Source organism: Podarcis liolepis, assembly GCF_965112155.1.
Source record: "Podarcis liolepis genome assembly, chromosome: 8".
In the NCBI taxonomy this organism is placed as follows: Eukaryota; Metazoa; Chordata; class Lepidosauria; order Squamata; family Lacertidae; genus Podarcis; species Podarcis liolepis.
The window spans coordinates 39,094,837-39,118,032 of record NC_139560.1 but is presented as its reverse complement, the minus strand read 5'-3'; the positions used below and the strand labels follow the sequence as shown (position 1 = coordinate 39,118,032).

The 23,196-nt window shown below is 40.3% G+C and overlaps 1 protein-coding gene across 1 annotated transcript in view; it reads right to left on the bottom strand.

Moving 5' to 3' along the window:
- Positions 1-217: 217 nt before the first annotated feature.
- ATP6V1H (ATPase H+ transporting V1 subunit H) overlaps positions 218-23,196 on the bottom strand; it is a 35,520-nt gene continuing 12,541 nt past the window's right edge. Inside the window, exons 5-14 of the mRNA XM_083517980.1 lie at positions 22,727-22,840; positions 20,640-20,744; positions 19,683-19,724; positions 13,571-13,668; positions 11,764-11,956; positions 11,096-11,274; positions 9,919-10,044; positions 8,212-8,313; positions 6,846-6,959; positions 218-2,016 (exon numbers count right to left, since the gene is read on the bottom strand). Of these exons, the coding sequence (XP_083374106.1) occupies positions 1,956-2,016; positions 6,846-6,959; positions 8,212-8,313; positions 9,919-10,044; positions 11,096-11,274; positions 11,764-11,956; positions 13,571-13,668; positions 19,683-19,724; positions 20,640-20,744; positions 22,727-22,840 (1,134 nt within the window). The 3' untranslated portion in view covers positions 218-1,955. The remainder of the gene's footprint in view (positions 2,017-6,845; positions 6,960-8,211; positions 8,314-9,918; positions 10,045-11,095; positions 11,275-11,763; positions 11,957-13,570; positions 13,669-19,682; positions 19,725-20,639; positions 20,745-22,726; positions 22,841-23,196) is intronic.

Below are 23,196 nucleotides of genomic sequence, written 5' to 3'. Positions count from 1 at the left end.
GCACCCATACACTCATTCAGATGAGCTCTTAATACTTGCATTCACTAAAATGCTGATTTGGGGAAATAAGCAATACTACTCTTGGGATCTTTACTGAAGACAGTTGAACTCATACATATGGTATTGCTCTTGCTTTGATTACCTTGTTTATTTGGGGAAAATTAGCACTGACCTATATTAGCATGCTTGATCCAGAGAGCCAGCAATGACCACAACATTGTTGCAATTATAGCAATTTATTTATAACTCAATAAAGGTACTCTGTCAATATACAGTGATATAGAGGCAACAACAATGGCTTTGTGCCTTGGAATGCCACTAGAGAAACACAGAAGATAAAATTCATTACACAGGCTAATTCAGCCATGCATTGCCTAGACCATACACTTAGTTACCATTACAGTGATAGAGGGAGGAGACCAGAGGTGGAAAGTCACCGAATGCAGAACTATGAGGCAACGTCTTAAACACCCAGTTTTGCTATGGGGAAAATGAAATAATCCATTAAGTGGGAAATGTTAACATGCAAAATAAAGGCTTCTCCATCTCACTGGAGTCAGAGAAAACACAGAAGTTGCAGAAAAGTCAGGAAAGTGAGATGCAATAGCTGCATTTCTTCCTGAGGAAGGTGAGTGGCATCGCTGAGACCCAAAGCTCTGAATTTCTGACAAGCACAGATACATGATCATAGCTGGGATTACACGCTTTGGCAAAGGAGGAGTAATTCATTAAAAACAATCCTTATGCCTATCAGAAGCATGGTATTAAATGGGGTGGGCTGATAGTTCAACCTCATTGTAAATCCCTTTCCACAACCATCTATCTCCAGGTTCCTGGCGAGCCCACCCAAATTTGGTTGAAAAACAGAAAGGTTTTCCTCTCACAAAAGACCCTACTGGATGTCTTTCCAGTCCTGAAACAAACAACAAGCAGAGGCAAGGGAACCCATGGAGGGAAGAGGCAAGGAAAGAATCTAGATAAACCATGGCCTATCACAGGAGTACAGCATCTGAAAAGAAGTGGTGTGGGAGCATTCCAAAAAGGAGAATGAATGGAAGATGTACCTTATAAGGCCTCTCCCTGAATTCGATCCCACCCCACCCCCCAAAAAAAGGCTTGACCTAAGAGTCCAAGGTACAAAAGATATTCCAAGGACAAGCTAGGTCAAGTTAATGGTCATACCACATGAGAAAATCCTCAATTTATTGTTATCTTGATGATGCTCTTTGCCTTCATTGAAACTAGGTAATTTTGGGAGTTCTCTGAAAATGCAATAGGATAGTGCAGGATATGCTTATCAGGTAGAAGCTATTTACTCACAAAAGGAGACTAATGACCAAATTAAGGGTGTTTGTTGCATTTGATTTCTGGAGTTAATTGGGTGATTGGCGCGTGCCTACAGCTCACATGAGTGTGGTTCACATTGATGGCTACGACAATGTTTTCATTGCTCAGAATATGTACGTACAGAGTCCCAGCTTCTTGGTAACACCAGTGGGGATGAAGCATTGGTCTTTTACTGTTTTCATATGTAGCTTTAATAATCATTCTGTCAACCAAATTAATTGAAATGTTGCTTTCCGAACAATACTATTCATAGCCAAGTGAAGAACAGGCAACACAGAGACAATTAATGATATGGAATGATTATTCTTTAATGCTTTGTGTTCTTTTTTTCTTCTTATTTAGAGACAATAAATACATAAAATAAAGGCAACATATATCAGCTATATTTCTTGTATATTTTTGCAATATTAAAGGGCTTCAGCTAGCAAACTGCCAGAAACTGTTTACTAGATTAGTTTTTACCCCTGGCAACAATACTGGAAGAATAACAGGAAAGAAATCTACACAATAGCAGGGTAGGCAGTGAAGAAACTGCAATCACATCATTTTCTTACTCGCACTTCAAGATAGCAATTGTTACTCCAGTTATTTCCCGCCAAAGGACAGACTCAGCTTCGTGCTGTGGCAGTTTGAGGCTGCTCTGACTGTAGCTGTTTTCCAAGATACTCCCTGAAAGACAACAAGGGGTGGGCGAGACATTTTTAAAGGGACCAATGATGAATACTTCATGAGAGTTTTCTGAAGGAAATAAGTAGCGGTTACTGTTTTCAAAAGAAGTAGGCAATTTCTTGCCTCAACTAGCCCACAGCAGTTCCACTCAGATGCCAGTTTTGCTAAATGCCTCAGGTCTGAATTTTACATTAAAAAAGAACAAATATATATTCTGAACATTAGCCATGCTAGTTTATACCAGCAGAGTGTTTCAATGTGATAGTTTCAGATTTTACTGCTTATGTTAAATCTCAGAACATGTGCAACCATTTCCCAGAATTAGACAAACAGATCAGCTTAGGCTGGAGAATTCAGACATACTGTACAATTTCTTCTAGCAAAATGGCAACAATACAGCCTGCCTCAAACGGACGAGATGGTACTGTTCTGCTTGTGCTGCTCATGTAATTTGCCTACTCAGAGCTAGCTTTTTATTCGTGCTTTTTATTCCAGCTACCACCTTTCAAAAGATCTTGAAACACACCGTTCTGCTGCTCATCACTTAGTAGCTTTCCTTCCATCCAGTTTATGTAAAAGCATGGGAACATCAGAAGATGCCTTCTACAGAGTTAAAACCTTCACATACAATCCTGAGCTAGATGGACTGGGAACATCTCTCCAGATTATCAAAAAGATGTCTTTCCCATTCCTTCTTGGACATGCCAGTGATTGAACCTAATAACTTCTGCATGCTAAGCAGATGCTGTACTACCGAGATGCAGCCCAATGACCTTGAGAGAATTACCGTATTTTTCACCCTATAGGACACACTTTTTCCCCTCCAAAAATGAAGGGGAAATGTGTGTGCGCCCTATGGGGCGAATGCAGGCTTTCGCTGAAGCCTGGAGAGCGAGAAGGGTCGGTGCGCACTGACCCCTCTCACTCTCCAGGCTTCAGGAAGCTATCCGCAAGCCTTGGGAGCCCATGGGAGTTCCCGCCAGGCTCCCAAGGCTTGCGGATAGCAGCCTGTTCTGGGGGCTAGGGTCGGGGGAAGCTAGGGCTTCCCCGGCTCCAGCCCTGCACCTGGGGGGAAAATATTTTTTTTCCCTTTATTTCCCCCCCCCAAAAAAACTAGGTGCGCCCTCTGAGCCGGTGCGCCCTATAGGGCGAAAAATACGGTAAATATGCACACTGAAATTTCAGTTGCTCACATCTCTCTGTACCAAGATTCTTCTACAACTAATTTGATACGCAAGTTTTCAGTTTTCGAAAGCATATCAGTACACATTTGCCCAGTCCGATTAAGAGAGGGGCAAAACTTTCAAAGGTATAAATGGGGGAGAAAGTTAGGAATGTCCCATTGATTTAAAGTGTAAAAACACATTCTTAACACTCTCTTCCATTTATATCAGCATACAACAAAATTTGGCTGGTGTTGGACTTTGGCTCAATCATATCTAGGTTTTTATTTGTAAAGTGCTGTTAAGGTCTTCACTTATATTGCAATGCTAGATTAAAGATGTCTTCTAAATTAAACCTATCTCCTCACTAATTTAAATTTGACTTGATGCTTTATTTGCTTCAGTAATCCAATATGAATCTGCATGAATCAAGACACATTTACCAAGCTGAACAGAAAACAAATTTGTGCAGTTTTACACATAGCAACATACTTTTAAGAACCTGAAATAAATTGTGACTGACTGAACCTTAATTAAACTTTGCTTGAGACAGTCTAAAGTACCATTTCCTTCAATATAGAAATCTGAAAATAAATTACTGTCATTGGCAAACAAATGCCGTTTCAGTTCCCCTGTATGAAATTCTGGGATACTGAGACTGAAAAACAAACATTAATTAAACAAGAGGTGTAGAGCAGTAGCCCAAAATGAAACCCCAGAAACAGTGAAGTACAAGATGTATTTTTCAGCAGGGGAAATACAGGGATGTATTGAGAAACTCACAGGGGAAGATACAGAATATTCATTTCAAACATAAAAATATTTTATGTGGCTTCACATGGCTGCAGAGCTAATTATGAGCCGCATAGCAGACATTCACACGCTTGTTAATTTAGAAACAGCTTCATCATTGATGTCATATTGCTTCAGAATCCTATTTAAAAGCAATAGTACCTAAATTACTTGACTTTTCAAAACCAGTTAAATATATAGTCAATTGTTCATTTTATCGGTTCAGTTATTAAAGCATCACAGATAAATTACATAACTGTACCAGGTTTGGATGTATTTGCTGTACTTTCCACACTCTGAGGGTTGTGTTTTTTATAGAACCATCAATTGCTACAAAAGTAAATTATTAACAGTGCAGACCTATACATGTCTGCTCAGATGTAAATCCTGTTGAACCTCATAGGGCCTTAAAAGGTAAGTAGAGTGCAGAATTGAAACCTAAGTGAAACACAGCTTGATGATCCAGCTGACCACAACCAAACAGATGCAACTCTTGGTGGGACATATATTGGCAAAGAGCTAACCACAACGTTCAACTCAATTTATGTTCCAATTTTCTATGATAGAATGGATTGAATTATGTAGCCGTCTCCCATGTGGATGAGAGATTCGAGACAAAAAATGTGACACAGTAATAGGCCTTCTTAGTAACAATCCACAAAGTTTTATTTCCAAACAGTGGGTATTTTCATTTTAAAAACTGGAGTGGATGGAAAGGAATATGGGGCTACAAGAGAAACAACTACTATGGGAGAAATGCTGGGTGCTGAAGTTTACTGGGGGGGGGGGACTATTACTTGGAAGGGAAAGATCAGAGGCCACAGAAAGTGATTCTTTCTATATTGAGCCTTGTTCTTTGCCTGTGGTCTAAAAAGTCCATCCTCAAAATGGGATTGGGCCATAAATCGTACCATAGTATGAATTTGGGCTGTTGATCAATTAATTTTCTGTTTTTACGTGATGCTGAGGATAAAAACCAGGATGTGGGCTCTGCTCTTCGTCATTGCAGTGCTACCTCCGGTTGTGGACGGGATCCGTTCTGGAGGTCTGGTTGGATCCTGAGGTTTCCACAACCTGAGAACCGCTTCTGCTTATGCGCACGGGGCAAAACCTGGTAAAATACCGTATTTTTTGCACCATAACACTCACTTTTTTCCTCCTAAAAAGTAAGGGGAAATGTCTGTGCGTGTTATGGAGGGAATGCCTACGGGTGGCATGCCTACGGATTTTCCTCCTCTAAAAACTACGTGCGTGTTATGGTCGGGTGCGTGTTATAGAGCGAAAAATACGGTACTTCCGGGTTTGCCGTGCACATCCCAAAGTTTACGTAACCAGAGGGTTACATAAACGGAGGTACGACTGTATTGCTTGCACTTTCAATTGCACAGAAAGAGTACAGAGGTAAAAGCCTTGCAGGTCTTCTGAAAGGCCATGACAGGTAACGGAAACTAATGAAAAGGAGGGATGCAACACTACAAAGTTAGATTTACCATGCTAAACTTCTCTTCTGTATAAGTTTCTAGAGTATACACAGGCCAGAAGCAGTTGATTATAGTGGTTAGGTAACAGGAGTAGTGGCTTATGCATCTTGAAGAATGACATTAGGAAATTCTTTATTCCATTCCCAAGGAATAGGATGATGGTAATAGACTGTAATGATCCGATATATACTAGGCAGGCAGGCTGCCTGCCTTTTCTCTAGTATATAAATTTTACAAAATATAATGAGGTAGTTTATGGAGGGGATGTGCTACTGATGTGTCTGTATTACTTGCAAAAAGTTTCAACTAAGTTGCTACAGCTGAAAAAGTCCCCCCACCCAGCCATTAAGAAACAAGGCTAAAGAATCTGTTTCCTAATGCCCTGCATATGTGCACAAAAGTTTATAAACCTATCCTGAGAAATAAACTGTTTCGTTAGGCAGCACCTACAACTCTCTGCCTTTTGATGTACAGCAGGCTATACTCTCTTCGGCACCTGCTTAAAACATTCTGCTCAGGCAACCCTATCCAGACATTTAGAAGGTACATGTAAAAGGTAAAGGGACCCTGGACCATTAGGTCCAGTCATGACCGACTCTGGGGTTGCGGCACTCATCTCGCTTTATTGGCTGAGGGAGCCGGCATACAGCTTCCGGGTCATGTGGCCAGCATGACTAAGCCGCTTCTGCGAACATGTAGTTTATCTCTTTTTAGCTACTGTTCATTTCAATCACCTTCGAATGCTTACCGATACCTGTATCTAATCATGTTTTATCAATATATTTCATGTTTTATGAACCATTTTTAAAAGTTTCTGGGGTTTTTTAACAAGCAAGTTGTACATACATTTTGTTAAACAAAACAAATCAGTTCAGAAACTTTTAAACAACTTTTTAACAAGAATCTATTTCTTTCAGTTCAGCTATTAGAAAAATACAAATGCATCTTGCATTTCTGTTCACCAAAGATCTGCTGGACATATAAATGGATCCTGCTGCAAGAAATTCTAATGGAAACACAATTAAAGGCTGAAAATATCAGGCATGTAAGGAAACAAAAAGGAATAATACTATATTCTGTTTTATACAGTCCACTTCAATTTTCATTATATAACAAAATGGGGGAGGGTAGTAGTGAAAAAAGACAGCAGAAGAGCTGCTAAATTTCACTTAACAATGACACTACTGCCAGTTGCTGAGTTGTTATCATTTCAGTGGTAGAGGGTACCAAAGTTTTATTGTAACCCCCAAGAGGCATGTCATAATTTAGGACTTGAGTTTCACACATTCCCAAAAAGAACTCCTGCCCTGAGATCTTATGATGAAGGGCTGTATGTAAATCTACTAAATAAAATAAAATAAAAACCCCGAAGTGAAAGTGAGTTGTCACATACCAGTTGTGGACCATCAACTTCTGCACAGCAAGCAAGGCATTATAGCGAACCTGTTGGTCTTCGTGGTGCATGTGGTTCATTACAAGCTGTTTTCCACCAAGTTGCTCAATCACACTACAAGAAGGGAAGAGAGCATGGGTAAGAGAGAGGTAGTGGTCAGGGGTGTGGGGTTGGGTGGGTGTTGTGTGTTTTCAAGTTTCCTTCTGCTTCTGATTACTAGCAGCCACCAACCTCACACCATTTTACGTGACTTTACAGTACCAACACCACAAATTTCCAGCAGACCCATGTGCAAGGTGGGGGATGTTATGATCCTGACTGCCTGTCAGTAAAGATTCCCCACCACTGTCTACTACTTCAACTGAATTTCCCTCAACTAGCTTCAATATGCTGACTTAAAACTTCCTAATCAAAAGCTTAATAAGGCACATGGATTGGTCTGGAAAAACCAAACATCGAGTCAGCTGTAAATAAAATTTGCTCCCCCAAGTTCTATGGTTTAAATACAACAGGTAGCAGGGTCACTTATATCTCAAAATAAATAATTCCAGCCCAATGCAGGGACTTTGTTAACCCGATTGAACGTTTTCCCCTCAGCTTTTGTCAAGGGCAGATATTTAAACATCCCCAAAATGATAGACATTGCAAATGATATTTGAATGTGCCAGACACTGTAGAACATATACTTTTCTTACTGTCCATTGCCCAGTGAGCTAATAAGGCTTGTTATTCCCTTTTTTGGGTAATCTAACATCACGACACAATGAAAATATCAGATTCTATCTGTCTGACATTAACCCGGAAGTAACTGCAAGGGCGGCTGAGTTTTTGTCAATAGTCTCTCTTAGAGTGGTGAATGGTACCATTTAGCAGGAAGAAATCCCAATGAAAATCCTTGTCATTATATATTTTACATGGCTGTTTATTTGTATATTTAAATTTTTTATATATGGATGTTTTATGATGGCCTGTACTTGTAATGCCTAATAAAGGTTTGGTGACGTAAGATTAGTTTGGAAAGCAAATGTGGGTGCTTCTTCAGCACAAACATCTCAGTCCATTTTAGCTCAATTGATTTGTATGCCACTTTTCCATTGAGAACTATAATCAAAGCAGCTCATATCATCAAAAAGTTTACATGACATCATTCACTAAAAAATTACAATACTTAATTAAATTCAAATAGTCATATAAAAATGTTACTGAAAGCATCTCACATACATAAATATAAAATCAAATTAAACCACCTACTGATACTTTATAGTAAGGTCTAACAAAAGGTTACACTAACTGTTCCTTGAGTCATAAGCAATGGCCCTTGTATTAACTCAAGCGCTAAGCAAAGATAAGAAAAAGCCTTCCACACCGTTTTCCTCGAGGATAGTGTCGGACATATTCTCCCACATCATGAGCAGCTACAGCCAGGACTTGAGGGTCATCTGATACCTCCAGAAGCTTTGTCAAGATTCTACAATAGGATTGCAAATATACAAGATCCTTATTCACTATGGAGTGTACAAAATATAGCATACTAAAAATTGATAAAACTCAATAAACCTCTGCCATGTTACTTCAGTACTGCAAAACTTTTCTAGATTCACACAGTATCACACAAATATTTTGAGAGATATTTCAAAATCACACTCAGGGTAGACCTAGGACTCAGCTAAAAAGGTAAAGGTAAAGGGACCCCTGAGCGTTAAGTCCAGTCGCGGACAATTCTGGGGTTGTGGTGCTCATCTTGCTGCAAATAAAATGTTTGGAATGTGTTGTAAAGTGCAATATACAATTGTGACACTAAATGGTGACTGCGAGCTATAGCAAATTCAATGCATTTTTCAAAATGATTTTTAAAAAAGCATTTTCACAACGTTTTTAACATGCGTGTAGATTCCACCCCAGTGAAATCAATGGACTTGGTCACGACTAACTTAACATCACTGATTTCAGTCAGTCGGTTCCAAGTATGACTTAGTTGAATGCTATCCCACGTCATCTAGGTAATGAATGTCCAACACATATTTAGCAAATGTGTTCAGCTGTAAATTCTTAATACATTCTCCGGTAAATTCTAATCTTATTAATCTGCCATGCAAAAATTCAAATAAGCCTTTGTGGGGAGAGGAAACTGTACTCATTTCACAGATATCTTTTCAGGATTTGTACACTGAACGATAAACTAAAGAACCAATAATATACTTAATTAAGTTAGCTCAACTTTCAATGAAGACAAAACCAGTGTTGCTGATAATTACCACTTTGCTTCATGCTCAGCTAAGCCTTTTGATCTGCAAGGCGTATCTAGAGACAGCTGACAGCTGAAGCATCGAAGCCAAGACATCACAGCACAGACACTTGACTGATTACCTCATTTGGAATGAATAATGCATATTCCTGAACAGGCAAGTATGACACTACTATGAACAGATATTTAGGCTACATTCGGATGTTACAACAGTGATAAGGTTACCGATGGGGGGAGGGACATCATATCACAGCCATTAGCCGCAAACCCAATCTTTAATAGTAACCAGCAATCTCAAGGAAGTCTCTAAATATATCAAAACCATACATTTGCTGTTCTAGAATCAAGCCACATTTCACTTAAGAAGCAAGCCAATGCTCTTACAAATTCACCTGTGCTCAAAAAAGAAAACAGTAGATTGTATCCTATGAAATTGTGTCATTAGCAGAAGGACTTCCACTTGTGCAACAGGACTTCCTTTCCTTCTTCTCTCCACGAAAGAAATCTGCTCCAGAACACCCAGAACAGATGGGCGGGGGGGGGGGGCTGCAGGAAGAAGCAGTGGAAGTCCTGTTGTGCAGGCATTAATGGGACCTGGATACAGCCCTCTGAACTAAGGCTCCCAATTTAGTTTCCATACCATACAAAGCAACAAAGTTTTTTTCTCTGTGTGTGTGTGCTCACTTGGGACATTTTCAAAGACGGGAACCTTTTATTGAAAATGGTATTATAGTCCCTCTACCTTATGCAGACACCCTAAATGAAACTTTGGTTACTCTGAGCAACACAACAATTCAACTGAAGCAGGGATATATCAGAAGAACGTACTTCAACAGTTCATAATTCTTTTCATTTAATCTCACAGCATTCTCTCGCCAAAATTTCTCAGATTTGTGAACAGGGCTCCACTCTAGTCTCCCCGACTTAAGCTCAGAACTATATTCATCAAACGAACTGCAAAATAAACCGAACATAAGAGAATGAGGAATAAATCTGATGCACAAGGACAATATATGAAAGCAAACAGCGCATCCAAACCTCCCACTGCACTTAGGATTCTTTGTAAAGCATTTTACAAAAATTGTAAGTGGCACTTACAAGCATAAGTATGAACACTTATAAATATGGAAGTACAATTTACAAATGGCAGCATATTTTCATTGGGATGAACGTGGCCTATTTACCATGAATTCTAATTTGGCCAGACTGAAGCTAAAGGAGTCAATTTTTCCAGATTTTTCTTCGCTGCTGACAGTTTTGCATTACAAGGATAGGATTGTAGCCTAGGACATTCAGATCCAATTTGTAGTTTGCTTCCAGGAAGTTGCCATAATAGGGAAAACATTCCTTACTCAGATTAACATGCGCTCCTCTCCCAGGTCACACAACCAGCTTTGGAAAATGGGAATCTAGCCGCTAGAATCTTTTAACTACATATGTGCATGGTCATTTTCTAATAACCTAGGACAACAACAGTTTGGTGCTTAGCCAAATATAAAACCACAGAGCCGTTTTCTTTTATTTTTGAAGGTATGGCAATTCTGATTTCCATTAATTATTATTATTATTAATTACATGCTGTGTCTGTTGATTTTTTGAAAACACAGCTTCTTCAGCACTTAAAGCACTCTGTTTTGGTACTTTATTTTGATATTATATAAGATGATGAGGTACTCCCAAATAAGGTGTAAATAAAGCCTACTTATGGTAATGACAAATGATAACTATTTTGTAGTTTTATGATTACTTGAATCTGATACCATCCCAAGGTACAAATCATGTGAAGTTGGTTTTAAAAAAAGAAAAGCCTGCTTGGTCTTACAGTTATTTCCTTCATACGGTCTTTGGAATCTACAGCATTGCAGAAAACAATCACTAGACAAGCTATCATTCTAATAACTAGGCCTCTATTTGATCTTGACAGGTGCTTTGGTGGGGAGCCTATACCCCAAGGAGGACCCTCCTTGTATCAATTTGAACATTAGATACCGAAGACAAAATTTACCTGAGGTCCTGCACACTCTCTCCAAGTTTGTCCAACAGAAACTTTATATCCTCACTTATGTCTTCATCATCATATTTCTGTTGTTCCAAGTTCTCCAGCTGCTTCAGAACTTTGCACTGGATCATGGCAAGAGCATACTCCTGGCGAGTTTCTCTTTCAGTAGACTTTTCTAGAAAATTCTGGAAAGAAAAACAAAACAAAACGGTGTCAGACCCTGATAGCCATGAATTAAAAAGGTAGTGATGGAATTCTCTGTGAAGTGGCACTCCCTCTATATTTTGACTAACCCTACTGTCATTTCCTACCACATTTTGCTAGCATCTTTACAGTTCTGTATCAAGAAGATGACATAGCATACTGAGGAGTGTTCAGACATCATCCTAGTTTCATGTGGATGGACAGCTGAATGTAAATTTTTACCTTTGTACAATAGCTAGTTTCTGTATACACACCTCTTATATCTAGGAAAGCAGAAGGCATTTTCAGTCTTCAAGAGCAAACTTTTGTCGGGCAAAAACAGTCAAGGAGGGTGTGAGGTAATGCCAGTGGAAAATGTGGCCTGAGGAAAGTCCAGAGAGCCACAGAGGCCCAGAGGGCTGCATTTGGCCCCCAGACCTAAAGCCCCCCACCCCGGTATAAAGAATTTGTAGTCTACATACTTCACTCACCCGAAATGCTGCAAGAATGATCCTAGTGACTTTTTCTTTTACAGACTCCTGAAGGATGTCAGACAGGACTGGGACAATATTATAACGCCGCAAATATTCACACATTTGAGGACTGAATGCCAGCAGCCAGATAGAGAAAATCATCTGATACTGAAGCTGGAAACCGCATTTGTTACTCAATACTCCCATGATACTAGAGAGCAGGGATAAAGCATAAGAAACATACCATTAGGCAGCTGCTCACTATCCTATAATTCAGAATGTAAATCTTCACTTCCAGACACATTGAATTTGTAAAAGAAAAGCCTTTCACGAATATACTTCCATACAAATTAGAGAGACACTAAACAAATTAGCAAACACTAAACAGCCAAACAATAGAATGCAATTTAGTCTGACAGGGGTAGGGTAGGGTAGGGTAGAGTAGAGTAGAGGAGGGAGCAAGGGAGCAAAGCTCAGTTACTTTATTCACAGCAGAGGTGAAATCATCTGCTGGAACAGCAGGGTATCCAGCAAATGAACAAGGCAATACTGAGATTGCAGGGTTTCACTGTTGTTGTTGTTGTTGTTGTTGTTGTTGTTTTGTGACAAATCAGAATACAGAGGAAGTCTCGAAATGAGAGAAATAATCAAGCAGAGCCTGGTATTGCCTTCCTTTTCTTTAACAAAGTTCCTACTTCACAACAGGAGTTCAAATGGTAACAATTCTTTACAAGATGGTTTGCATTTCTAAGTGAAAGCTAAAGGTTACATTTTAACTGGCTTAAGATCTTTTGTTAAAGTGAAATGTGTTTGAAATCTGAACCTGTATACACTGATGTATATAATGGTGCTTGCTTTCGCGAAACAATGAAATTATAGTCATGCTAGCCCTAATAAAACTACAAATTATGCTGCCAGAATTTTTGAACTTTCCTTGGGGCCTGTATATGGGCTGCTGTGATAAAACTTCAAAATTTACCACTGCATCTCTGAGCATAGTTAAGGGAACTTTTGGAATAGGGTTTGCTAACATTTCACCCTCCATATGGCCACCATCCCAAACCACTAGCCATGTTGGCTGAGGAATTGGAATTCAACAACTTCCCAAGAGCCACAGATTTTCCTTGTCTCTCAGAATAGAATCAGTCTTTCTATCGCATGACTGCTAAGTTTACTCAGTAGCTATGGTTACGGACAGTGTCAAAGGCTTTTCAGAAGCCCAGCTATATTATCCATCACTCCTAAACATCTACATGCATTCTTGAGCAAAGTTACAGAAGTCCATACTACATACACGATTGCGGCAACTGAAGTTATATGTACTGTGTTCTTTAAAAATATCATGGACTCTCATCAAGGGACTTATTTGGAAAGTAAACAGAATTTTGTGAAAGAATCCAGTCCGCTCACAGAACAATACCAAGAATTATCTAGGAAACAGAACTACAGTCATACCAAGCCAAATAGAATCCGTTCCAGACGTCCGTTAGACTTCCAAAATGTTCGGAAACCAAAGCACAGCTTCCAGTTGGCTGCAGGATCGTCCTGCAGCCAATCATAAGCTGCAGAAGCCACGGCAGATGTTCAGCTTCCAAAAATCATTTGGAAACCAGAACACTCACTTCCGGGTTTTGTTTGTTCGGGATCCGATTTGTTCAGGAGCCAAGGCATTCGGGATCCAAGGTACGACTGTACAACACTTTTAGATCTGCACACTTATCCTAAGGACACTTTTAAGAGCTCAACAGAATGCATGTCAGGAGGAAAACACTTTCATCATGGATATACTAGAAAGCTCATCTTTTTCTGTACAACAAATACTCACCAACTAACTCCATCTGATTCGACCCATGCAAAACGGTATTCATTGACCCTGAGCATCAACTGCAAGCACCCGGCGACACACTGGACATATTGCGAACTCTACATGAAAGAATAATACACCATTACAAAAAATACATATAGCCTGTTGTTGCACTGGAAATAGGTAAGTGTGAGAACAACTGAAAAGTCTCCAATTATCACTGTCTCTTTTACTGTAACAAAAGCCAGCCCACTGCCATCAGTGCCTGTTGTTATTCCAAAGTTGTGTTTAGTCACTAAGGCTAACAACATTCATGCCACAGTTGTAGTTAAGTGTCCTTAGACAGAATCAAATTCAAATTATCAAGTCAATAATCAGTTTATTTACCAGGGCTCTCACTTAGGTGGCTGTGAGATCCCACACTTCAACAGCAAAAACCTAGCCAACACTGAACAAGAGCATAATGTTATTGTTAACATATTCTGCCTGATTTCCATATTTCCCCTCTGCTCCCAAGTAGGTCTTTTATTAGATGCTTAATGAAAAATACAGCAAATGGTCAGTACACGGGGAACCAGTGTCCTCCTAAAGTTCCCCTATTCTTCAATTCCTTCAGAGTTCCTTCCTTCCTTTTAAAATTCCCTCATTTTCCCTAGCTTTTAGAAAAGTTTCCCACCTCTTCCTATATAGTTTCAGAACAACTATAAGTGGCAATTATTTTCTTGGATAATTATTTGTTATATTTATTTTTGGTTGTGTGGCTTTCCCCCACTCAGCTGTTTGAGAACAATTTGGTAGGCTTCTGTTGTGTTTGTGCATGTGTGTACAATGGTACCTTGGTTCTTAAGTGCCTTGGTACTCAAAAAACTTGGAACTCAAACACCGCAAACCCGGAAGTAAGTATCCGGTTTGCAAACTTCTTTGGGAAGCCAAACATCCTCAGTTTTGAGTGCCACACTTCTGTTTTGAGTGCCACACTTCCATTCTGAGTGTTATGCTGAGGTCTGTCTGTTTTTACTATTTACCGTATTTTGTTTTTGCAGCTCTTTTGTTTTTGTGACTGTGTGGAACCCAGTTGAGCTACTGATTGATTGATTGTGTGACTGCAGTACATTGATTATTGCTTTCATTTTATGGATCAATGGTCTCATTAAATAGTAAAATTCATGTTAAACTGCTGTTTTAGGGGTTGTTTTTAAACGTCTGGAACGGATTAATCCACTTTGCATTACTTTCTATGGAAAAGCGTGCCTTGATTTTGGAACGGACTTCCGGAACGGATTAAGTTTGAGAACAAGGCACCACTGTATGTAGCACTCAGAACCTGGTGTCCTACAGATGTTGGTGGACTACAACTCCTATCACCCCTGACCATTGGCCACAGTGGCTGTGGCTGATGGGAGTTGTAGGCCAACAGCATCTAGAGAGCACCACAGTGGCTATCTCTTCCACCGAGTCCAAAAGAAAGTACCTTCACTTGCTTTCTAGAAACATAGCTCTATTGGTCTGTTGTGCTAACAAAATCCCTTCTATATACTTAATTGAGAATAACTGCACCAACCCCAGTGGGGCTTACTTCTGAGTTTGCCTTCTTAGGATTGAGAATTCTAATCAGAGGCAGCCACAGGGGAAACTGAAGCAGGGCAGCCTTCATTCCAGATGAGTTAAATCCATCGCTTCACCCAACTTCAGCTTTGGCTCCACCCCAACTGGCCTGGGATCCCTGACAGATTATCCACAGGGCAATGCAGCCCGTGATAGAAAAAAAAGAGGTTGCCCATCTCTGACACAGAGCAAAGTCAGTCTTTTCAGAACAATTTCTGAGTAACAACATTTCAAAGAATATAAATGAAATGGAACAGCAACAAATAAACATTAGCCCAAGCTACTACTGAATGCAGTTCACTGTCAGGTTACTCCAACAACATTATATAAAACAACAACAACAGGAATCCAAGGACCTGTAATTCAATAGATTATGTGTGCATGTGAAAGCATCGCCTCTATTCCAAAGTTGTATCCTACCAACTATGGAACCCGGGGCAAATTTGTAAGGCTTCAACCGCATTGTCAAACTGCCTCAAAGCAATTACAGAACTGCATTGTTTTACAGCACAACTCACAAACTCCTACTCTCTTTTCAAAGTCGTCCCTGAACTTGCAGCGAGCAGCCATGACATTTTCAGAGAAAAAGAATACACACAATATACAGTAATCAATGTTTATTTTGCTATGAATACAGTAGCTAGGAAGCTGAAGAACTGTTTCCTAACCTATGTACACACGACAGAAGGTATGTTATCTCTAATAATCTTTCTGCATTGTGAAAAACTTTAATAAAAAGCTTATTAAAAAGAAGAAGATACACTATCTCAATGTAAAGGATACATGCTTTTCTGTATACCTGAAGGAGCATCTACACCCCCATCGTTCTACCTGGACACCGAGGTCCAGCGCTGAGGGCCTTCTGGCGATTCCCTCACTGTGAGAAGCCAAGTTACAGGGAACCAGGCAGAGGGCCTTCTTGGTAGTGGCACCCGCCCTGTGGAACGCCCTCCCACCAGATGTCAAAGAGAGCAGCAATTACCAGACTTTTAGAAGACATCTGAAGGCAGCCCTGTTTAGGGAAGCTTTTAATGTTTGATGTATTACTGTATTTTAATATCTTGTTGGAAGCTGCCCAGAGTGGCTGGGGAAGCCCAGCCAGATGGTTGAGTATAAATAATAAATTTATTATTATTATTATTATTATTATTATTATTATTATTATTATTATTATTATTATTATTATTTTCTCTACACTTAGATTCAAAGTTTGAAAATGCACGTGAATAAGACCAACAGGGTTCAATTTTCTTTACACCTCAAAAAATGCTCCTATTTAAAGCAAAGTTATAAAGGTAAAGGTAAAGGGAACCCTGACTGTTAGATCCAGTCGTAGACGACTCTAGGGTTGCGGTGCTCATCTCGCTTTACTGGCCGAGGGAGCTGGCGTACATCTTCCGGGTCATGTGGCCAGCATGACTAAGCCTCTTCTGGTGAACCAGAGCAGCGCATGGAAACACTGCCGGAGTGGTACCTATTTATCTACTTGCACCTTGATGTGCTTTTGAACTGCTAGGTTGGCAGGATCAGGGACCGAGCAACGGGAGCTCACCCTGTCATGGGGATTCAAACCGCTGACATTCTAATCGGCAAGGCCTAGGCTCAGTGGTTTAGAGCATAGTGCCACCTGCGTCCCCTAAGCAAAGTCATAAATAACCCCAAATCACCAAAACCACCATCCTTCCTGTATTGCACCAGCAAATAGCAGAAAACCAAAATCACTGGTAGTATTCTCACCATTCTTTAATATCCATACCAAACACATGTGGAAATAGGATCAAAAGCTCCAACCAGATATAGCCCTCTTACTTTTCCTCATATCTAGTAGACTGCCAATATTAAAAACTTCCCGATACAGGGCTGCCTTCAGGCAACACTTAAAACTCTTTGGTGGCACATCAGACTAGCATGAGGAGTCCAACCTTCCATGCTTTTCCATTCATGATTCCCAAGCACACAAATCCTAAGAGACCTGGACCACTAGGGAAGTAGTGAGAATTTCAAAGCATTCCCTTTGTCTTGCTCAACTGTTCTGGATGGAACTGTTTCAGGAACATGCCTTGGCTTGGCAGCAAGCCTTGTAAGCAGGTTTTTGTTTTTTTTTTAACAAAAAGCTGAAACATCTAAGAAAGCTGCCATCACTAAAAAAAAAAAAAGTGAATAACTTTTTCAGATTTTTTGATCCTCCTTGCATTTGTTTTTATTTATTTTCCTATAAAGCAGATCCTTAGGATCCTTATGGAAGGCAGAAAATACATTTTAAACAAATAAATAAAGGATTTTCAAGCTAATCCATAACTGAGAGTTCACCAATCTTTTTCCCAAACCCTTCAACACATAGTCTAGTATTGCAGGTGCCACATTTACGAAAAAATAAATTATGTTTAATTACATCCAACCATATGCAAATTAAGTGCAGCAGAAATTGTGTTTTTAATATATCTCCAGAGCTGCCCATTTATCTCAGGTTAGTCTCCATAAACTGCTTCTATGAAATAAAACCTCAAGCTAAACTGAAGGAATGCAAATTGTTGCTTATTTATTGCATTTATATCCCAGCTTTTTCTCCAAGGAGCTCAAAGTGGCATACAGGGTTCTCCCTCTCCTCATTTAATCCCCACAGCCACCTTATGAAGTAGGCTAGGCTGAGAGGCAGTCACTAGCCCAAGGTCACCCTGTGAGTTTCGTAGAGTTGCCTGGTCATTTGATGTGCACATCAACTCCAAAACCCCTCAGATTGTCAACTGTCAAAGAAAGACTTAAGTTGACTCAGTATTCATTTAAATAAGTTGAACAGGAAATTGAGTTAAAATCAGCTTCCTTTTACCCATTTTGGAAGCTGAGTACTATTGTTTTAAACATTCAGTTATTCCCTCCCTTCAACCCTGTGCCCCAGGATAACTGCACAGCTATTACATGAGTCCCTACTGATAATAAATATTACACCTGATTACATTTCTGATTCCAAGAACATTTGGTATAGCCTGAATTGTTGGGAATGTTTTTTATTTCTTAGAGACACCAAGTGGCAATACTGAGCAGAACAGCTTTTGAGATAAATGACATTTTACAATTGCTTTCTGAAGCATCTGCAGCTTAATGGACTGCTAATCCATGAGCATTATAATATTAACGCACCTAACAAGTATTCACAGAAGGAAATGGAGAGAGTAATTTTTATCACAACAATGTTCTCTGCAGAGCTCTATTTCCCCTCCAAATTTACTGTGCCAATGAATAAGAAACACTTGTTTTATTTTTATTTGTTAACTACAGAACTGTCTTCTCCAGATCAAATCTCACAAAAACTTCCTGCAATATTATCAACAACAGAATAGTAACCTGCGAAGGCTAAACAGGTTGGGCGAGGCTGGGGATCACAGGTTGCAGTTTTACAGTACAGATACCCAGAGAGTGAGCCAAACCTATGCCTGGTTTCATTACTTTAAAAACAACCACCCCACAACTGTGGGACTGCTCTCTTATCAAAATATAAGCTAAACAAATAAGATCCTCATAAAGGATAAAATATTATTGCACGTATAGTTTGACCCATTTCAATGCCATCATATCGTAGTGATTGTTCAATAGTGCAAAGATGGATAATATTCCTGTGGGATCTGCTAGTGCCACATGCTTAGGATCACCCTGAAAACAATCATGCCATAAACATCTGGCCCTCCAGATGTTGCTGGATTATAAATCACATCTGACTGGGGTTGATGAAGTTGGAATCCAGCAACATCTGGGAGGACCACAAGCTCCTCATTCCAGCCGTAAATGATCGAGGATCTGGCTGCAGAGATTTACAAGACAGAGAGATCCTGGGAAGAAACCTCAAACTCAGAAGCTAGTTGGATTTGATATATATTCAAAGTCTCTATTGCTTTATTGGCCAGAGAGTCAAAGGACCGTGAGAAGGAAGAACTTCCTCCCAGGAAGAACATCACGGCATGGGGAAGACCAAACTATTGGTCAGCGATGGAATAGCTGCATGGATCTTTCCCTCCCAGAAAATATATTCTGCTCCAAGTGCCAGTTACCCCAGGACTGTAGAATCAAAGAGAAGCATGCTCTGGCCCCATCCATCAGCCAGAAAACTAAGGGCTGTTGAATTGTGGGTTGGTTTGCAAGTCCCAGTGAATTCTGAGTTTATGGGTATCACCCATTGTTTGTAAACTGCCTTGAAAGTACAAGTCTTCTACATTAATATATTTGGAAAATACATTTCAATCCCGATTACTGCACGAACCTTCCTCGCATCAGTGTCCCACAAGAAACAATACTCTGGGCTGGATCCAGACAAACAGTGCAAGCCTAATGATGTCTATGCAGAAGTAAGTCCTATGAAGTCCACGGGGCATACTCCGAGATATATGGAGTTAGGACTGCAGTTTAAGTTAGTCATGCTTTAGTTCCTTTGAAATCAATGGGACATGGTAGTCGGGGCCAACATCTCCCACTAATTTGAGTGCTTCTAGCCCACTGTATCAAGAGAAAGATTAACAAATTATGCACAAATACTTACATCGGTTCCAGGATCGTTAGCACTACCACTGCTGCGTAGTTTCTAGCATGGAAAGGAGAAAGTTACATTTAAAGATTCGCAACAAGACAGCCCTTATGGACAAATCTACACATATAGCCTAATGAGAGAGAGATCTACATATATTTATTTTCCTACGCCTGACTGAATTGGAAATAAATTTCCGACCATCCCCTAAATATTGCTCACAAGTGTGGCAGTTAGTCACACATCTGGGCTGACTCCTATTCTGCTTCCAAATAGTTGGCCATGGCACATTTGCTCCCACTATCCAAAAGGGGAAATACTTTATTCTCTTTCAGCACTTCCCACATTTGACTCAGAGCATAGCCACAAAGTACCAACATTTCAAGCCAAGTAATTAGCATTTTCTGTACATTGCTACGCTTCAGTACATGTAGATATTCTGCACATTTGAAGTATTTAATCCTCTTAATGAACTTGAAAAATGCTTAATTGGCCAAGTGTTTCTATAAAATATGTGTATTTTAAGTAATAGGGAATTTAGCTCTGTCAATATATATCTGGTACCACACAAAGCAGCCAAAATATATCCTGCCCCAAGAGCCTGGCCACTGTAATACACACTGTAGGTAAAAGTTCCAATAGCTTAGTATGTACAATTCCCCACTGCAGCTACACACACTACTACTCACAAAAATCAGGTAAAGGACATTATTCAGATTTAAATGCATTTACTGATGTGAATTTAAGGGCTCATTGGGGCTTGCACAGGAGAAGTTTGTCATGCAGCATGAGCTTATATCATTATTAAATACAAGTAGTTGAATTTGTAGATCTGCCAAATATACCTGTTTATAAACACTGCAATATCAGGAGATCCCAACCTGGTGACCTCCAAGTGTTTTGCCGTACAACTATCATCATCATCCCCAGCTGTTGGCCAAGGGGAGCTGCACTAGACTATAATATAATTACCTGCGAACTAAGCTGGGTCTTTATCCAATTGAAATAATAATTTAAATCGCTGCCTTCCATCAGTTCTCTTCCCCAAGCTGCTAGCTTGGCAATAATTCTGGCTGCCTGAAAGAAAGTGCAGAAAGCATAAACTCAGACACATATTATCATAGATTTTGCAATAACATCATCAACGGATACAGCAGAGGAGCCATTGTTCAGCGGTAGCAAATAAACCTTGCATGTAGAAGGTCCTGTGTTCAACTTCCTACATCTCAAAGCAGAGATGGGAAAGACTCTTCTGAAACACTAGAGAACCACTGGCAGTCAATGTCAAGACAGTACTAAGCTAGGGATGCGGGAGGCGCTGTGCTCTAAACCACTGAGCCTCTTGGGCTTGCCGATCAGAAGGTCGGCGTTTCGAATCCCCGCGACAGGGTGAGCTCCCAGCTCCTGCCAGCCTAGCAGTTCGAAAGCACGCCAGCACAAGTAGATAAATAGGTACTGCTGCGGTGGGAAGGTAAACAGTGTTTCCATGTGCTCTGGTTTCCGTCATGGTGCTCTGTTGCGCCAGAAGTGGTTTAGTCATGCTGGCCACATGACCCAGAAAGCTGTCTGTGGACAAACACTGGCTCCCTTAGCCTGAAAACGAGACGAGCGCCACAACCCGATATTTGCTTTTGCCTGGACTTAACCATCCAGGGGTGCTTTACCTTTTACCTTTTTACCAGCAGTCTGACTCTGTATAAGGCAGTTTTCTATGTTCCTAAATATTACCGTATTTTTCGCCCCATAGGACGCACCAGCCCATAGGACGCACCTAGTTTTTTGGGGGGAAATAAAGAAAAAATATATATTTCCCCCCCCCCAGGCGTGGGGCTGGGTCGGGGGAAGCCGGAGCTTCCCCAGCCCCCAGAACAGGATGCTCTCCGCAAGCCATGGGAGCCCCCCCACAGCTTGCGCAGAGCTACCCGAAGCCCGGGTGCGACTGCTCAGCGCACCCAGGCTTCGGGATGCAGGCAGCTCTCCGCAAGCCGTGGGAGCCCAGCGGGAACTCCCGCGGGCTCCCAAGGCTTGCGGATAGCTTCCTGAAGCCTGGAGAGCAAGAGGGGTCGGTGCGCACCGACCCCTCTTGCTCTCCAGGCTTCAGCGAACGCCCACATTCACCCCACAGGACGCACACACATTCCCCCTTCATTTTTGGAGGGGGAAAAGTGCGTCCTATAGGATGAAAAATACAGTAATACCTTTTAAACAGGAGCGTTACAATCCAAGAACCTTAGCTGCATCCAAGGAAGAGGGCTGCACTTCACAAACACTTATGCCATAGTAAATTTGTTAGTCTTTAAGAGCCACTAGACTCTTGTGACAAGACAATCAAATAGCATAACCCCTCTACCACATCATCACTCTTACCAATCCGGCTGGTTCAAGATCTTTACTGATAATAATACAGTGGTACCTCGGGTTAAGTACTTAATTCGTTCCAGAGGTCTGTTCTTAACCTGAAACTGTTCTTAACCTGAAGCACCACATTAGCTAATGGGGCCTCCTGCTGCCGCCGCACCACCGGAGCACGATTTCTGTTCTCATCCTGAAGCAAAGTTCTTAACCTGAAGCACTATTTCTGGGTTAGCGGAGTCTGTAACCTGAAGCGTATGTTACCTGAAGCCTATGTAACCCGAGGTACCACTGTATATGGCTGTCTTAAAATGTATTTAATTGCTGGTTTTTGATTAGCTAAACATTTGGAGCCTCTTGCCAACCTGAGGAGCAACAGCATAAAAGAGAGGCATGAAAAGGGGCATTAGAAGAAAAGGCTAGCAGTTTAAAAAGAAAGAAAACCTAGTCATTAGTTTATATTTATGAACTGTCCCATTCTAAAGGTTTGGGGAAAGAGAGAGGCTGAGCATTACAGCTAAATCTAATAATGTTCATATAAAACTAAGTCCTTTACCCTGGTCCTGTTTAAATCAACACTTTATATAACCCTTAATTATAAAGTGCTGACAGGACATTGATATTGGAGGTCTAATAAATCTGTCCTAAGTTTTGCAACCAAAGGTCCCCTCTCAAACCCAGGCTATTTGACTGAGCTGAAAGCTTACCATGTGCACAGTGAAAAGATCTTGACGATTCAACATTGGAAGGAAATAGGACCATGCAGTGTTCTTGCCTCGTTTTGCATAGTCAAAGAAAATACTAACACGTTGGTGATTTTCCTGCAAGCAGCATAAATGGAAAGGAAACACAGTTAGAAAACAAACGGAGACAGTTTTATCCTTGGGGCACTCGGAGATCAGCTGAGATTCTTGATGCTTAATTTTATAAACATAGTTGAAACATAGTTCTATATAAACATAGTTCTGTTCTGTATGGATTGTTTTCACTTGCATACGTACATTATATTTTTTAAATAATAATGTTTATTAAGTTTTCAATTTTACATTTCAAAATAAGCATTTTACAAACTTTAAAATATTCATTGACTTCCCTTCTCCTTCCATGGTTCATTTTACATATTATACATTCCTGCATATTTTACTATGACCATTCAAATCAGTTTTCCACTTTTAGA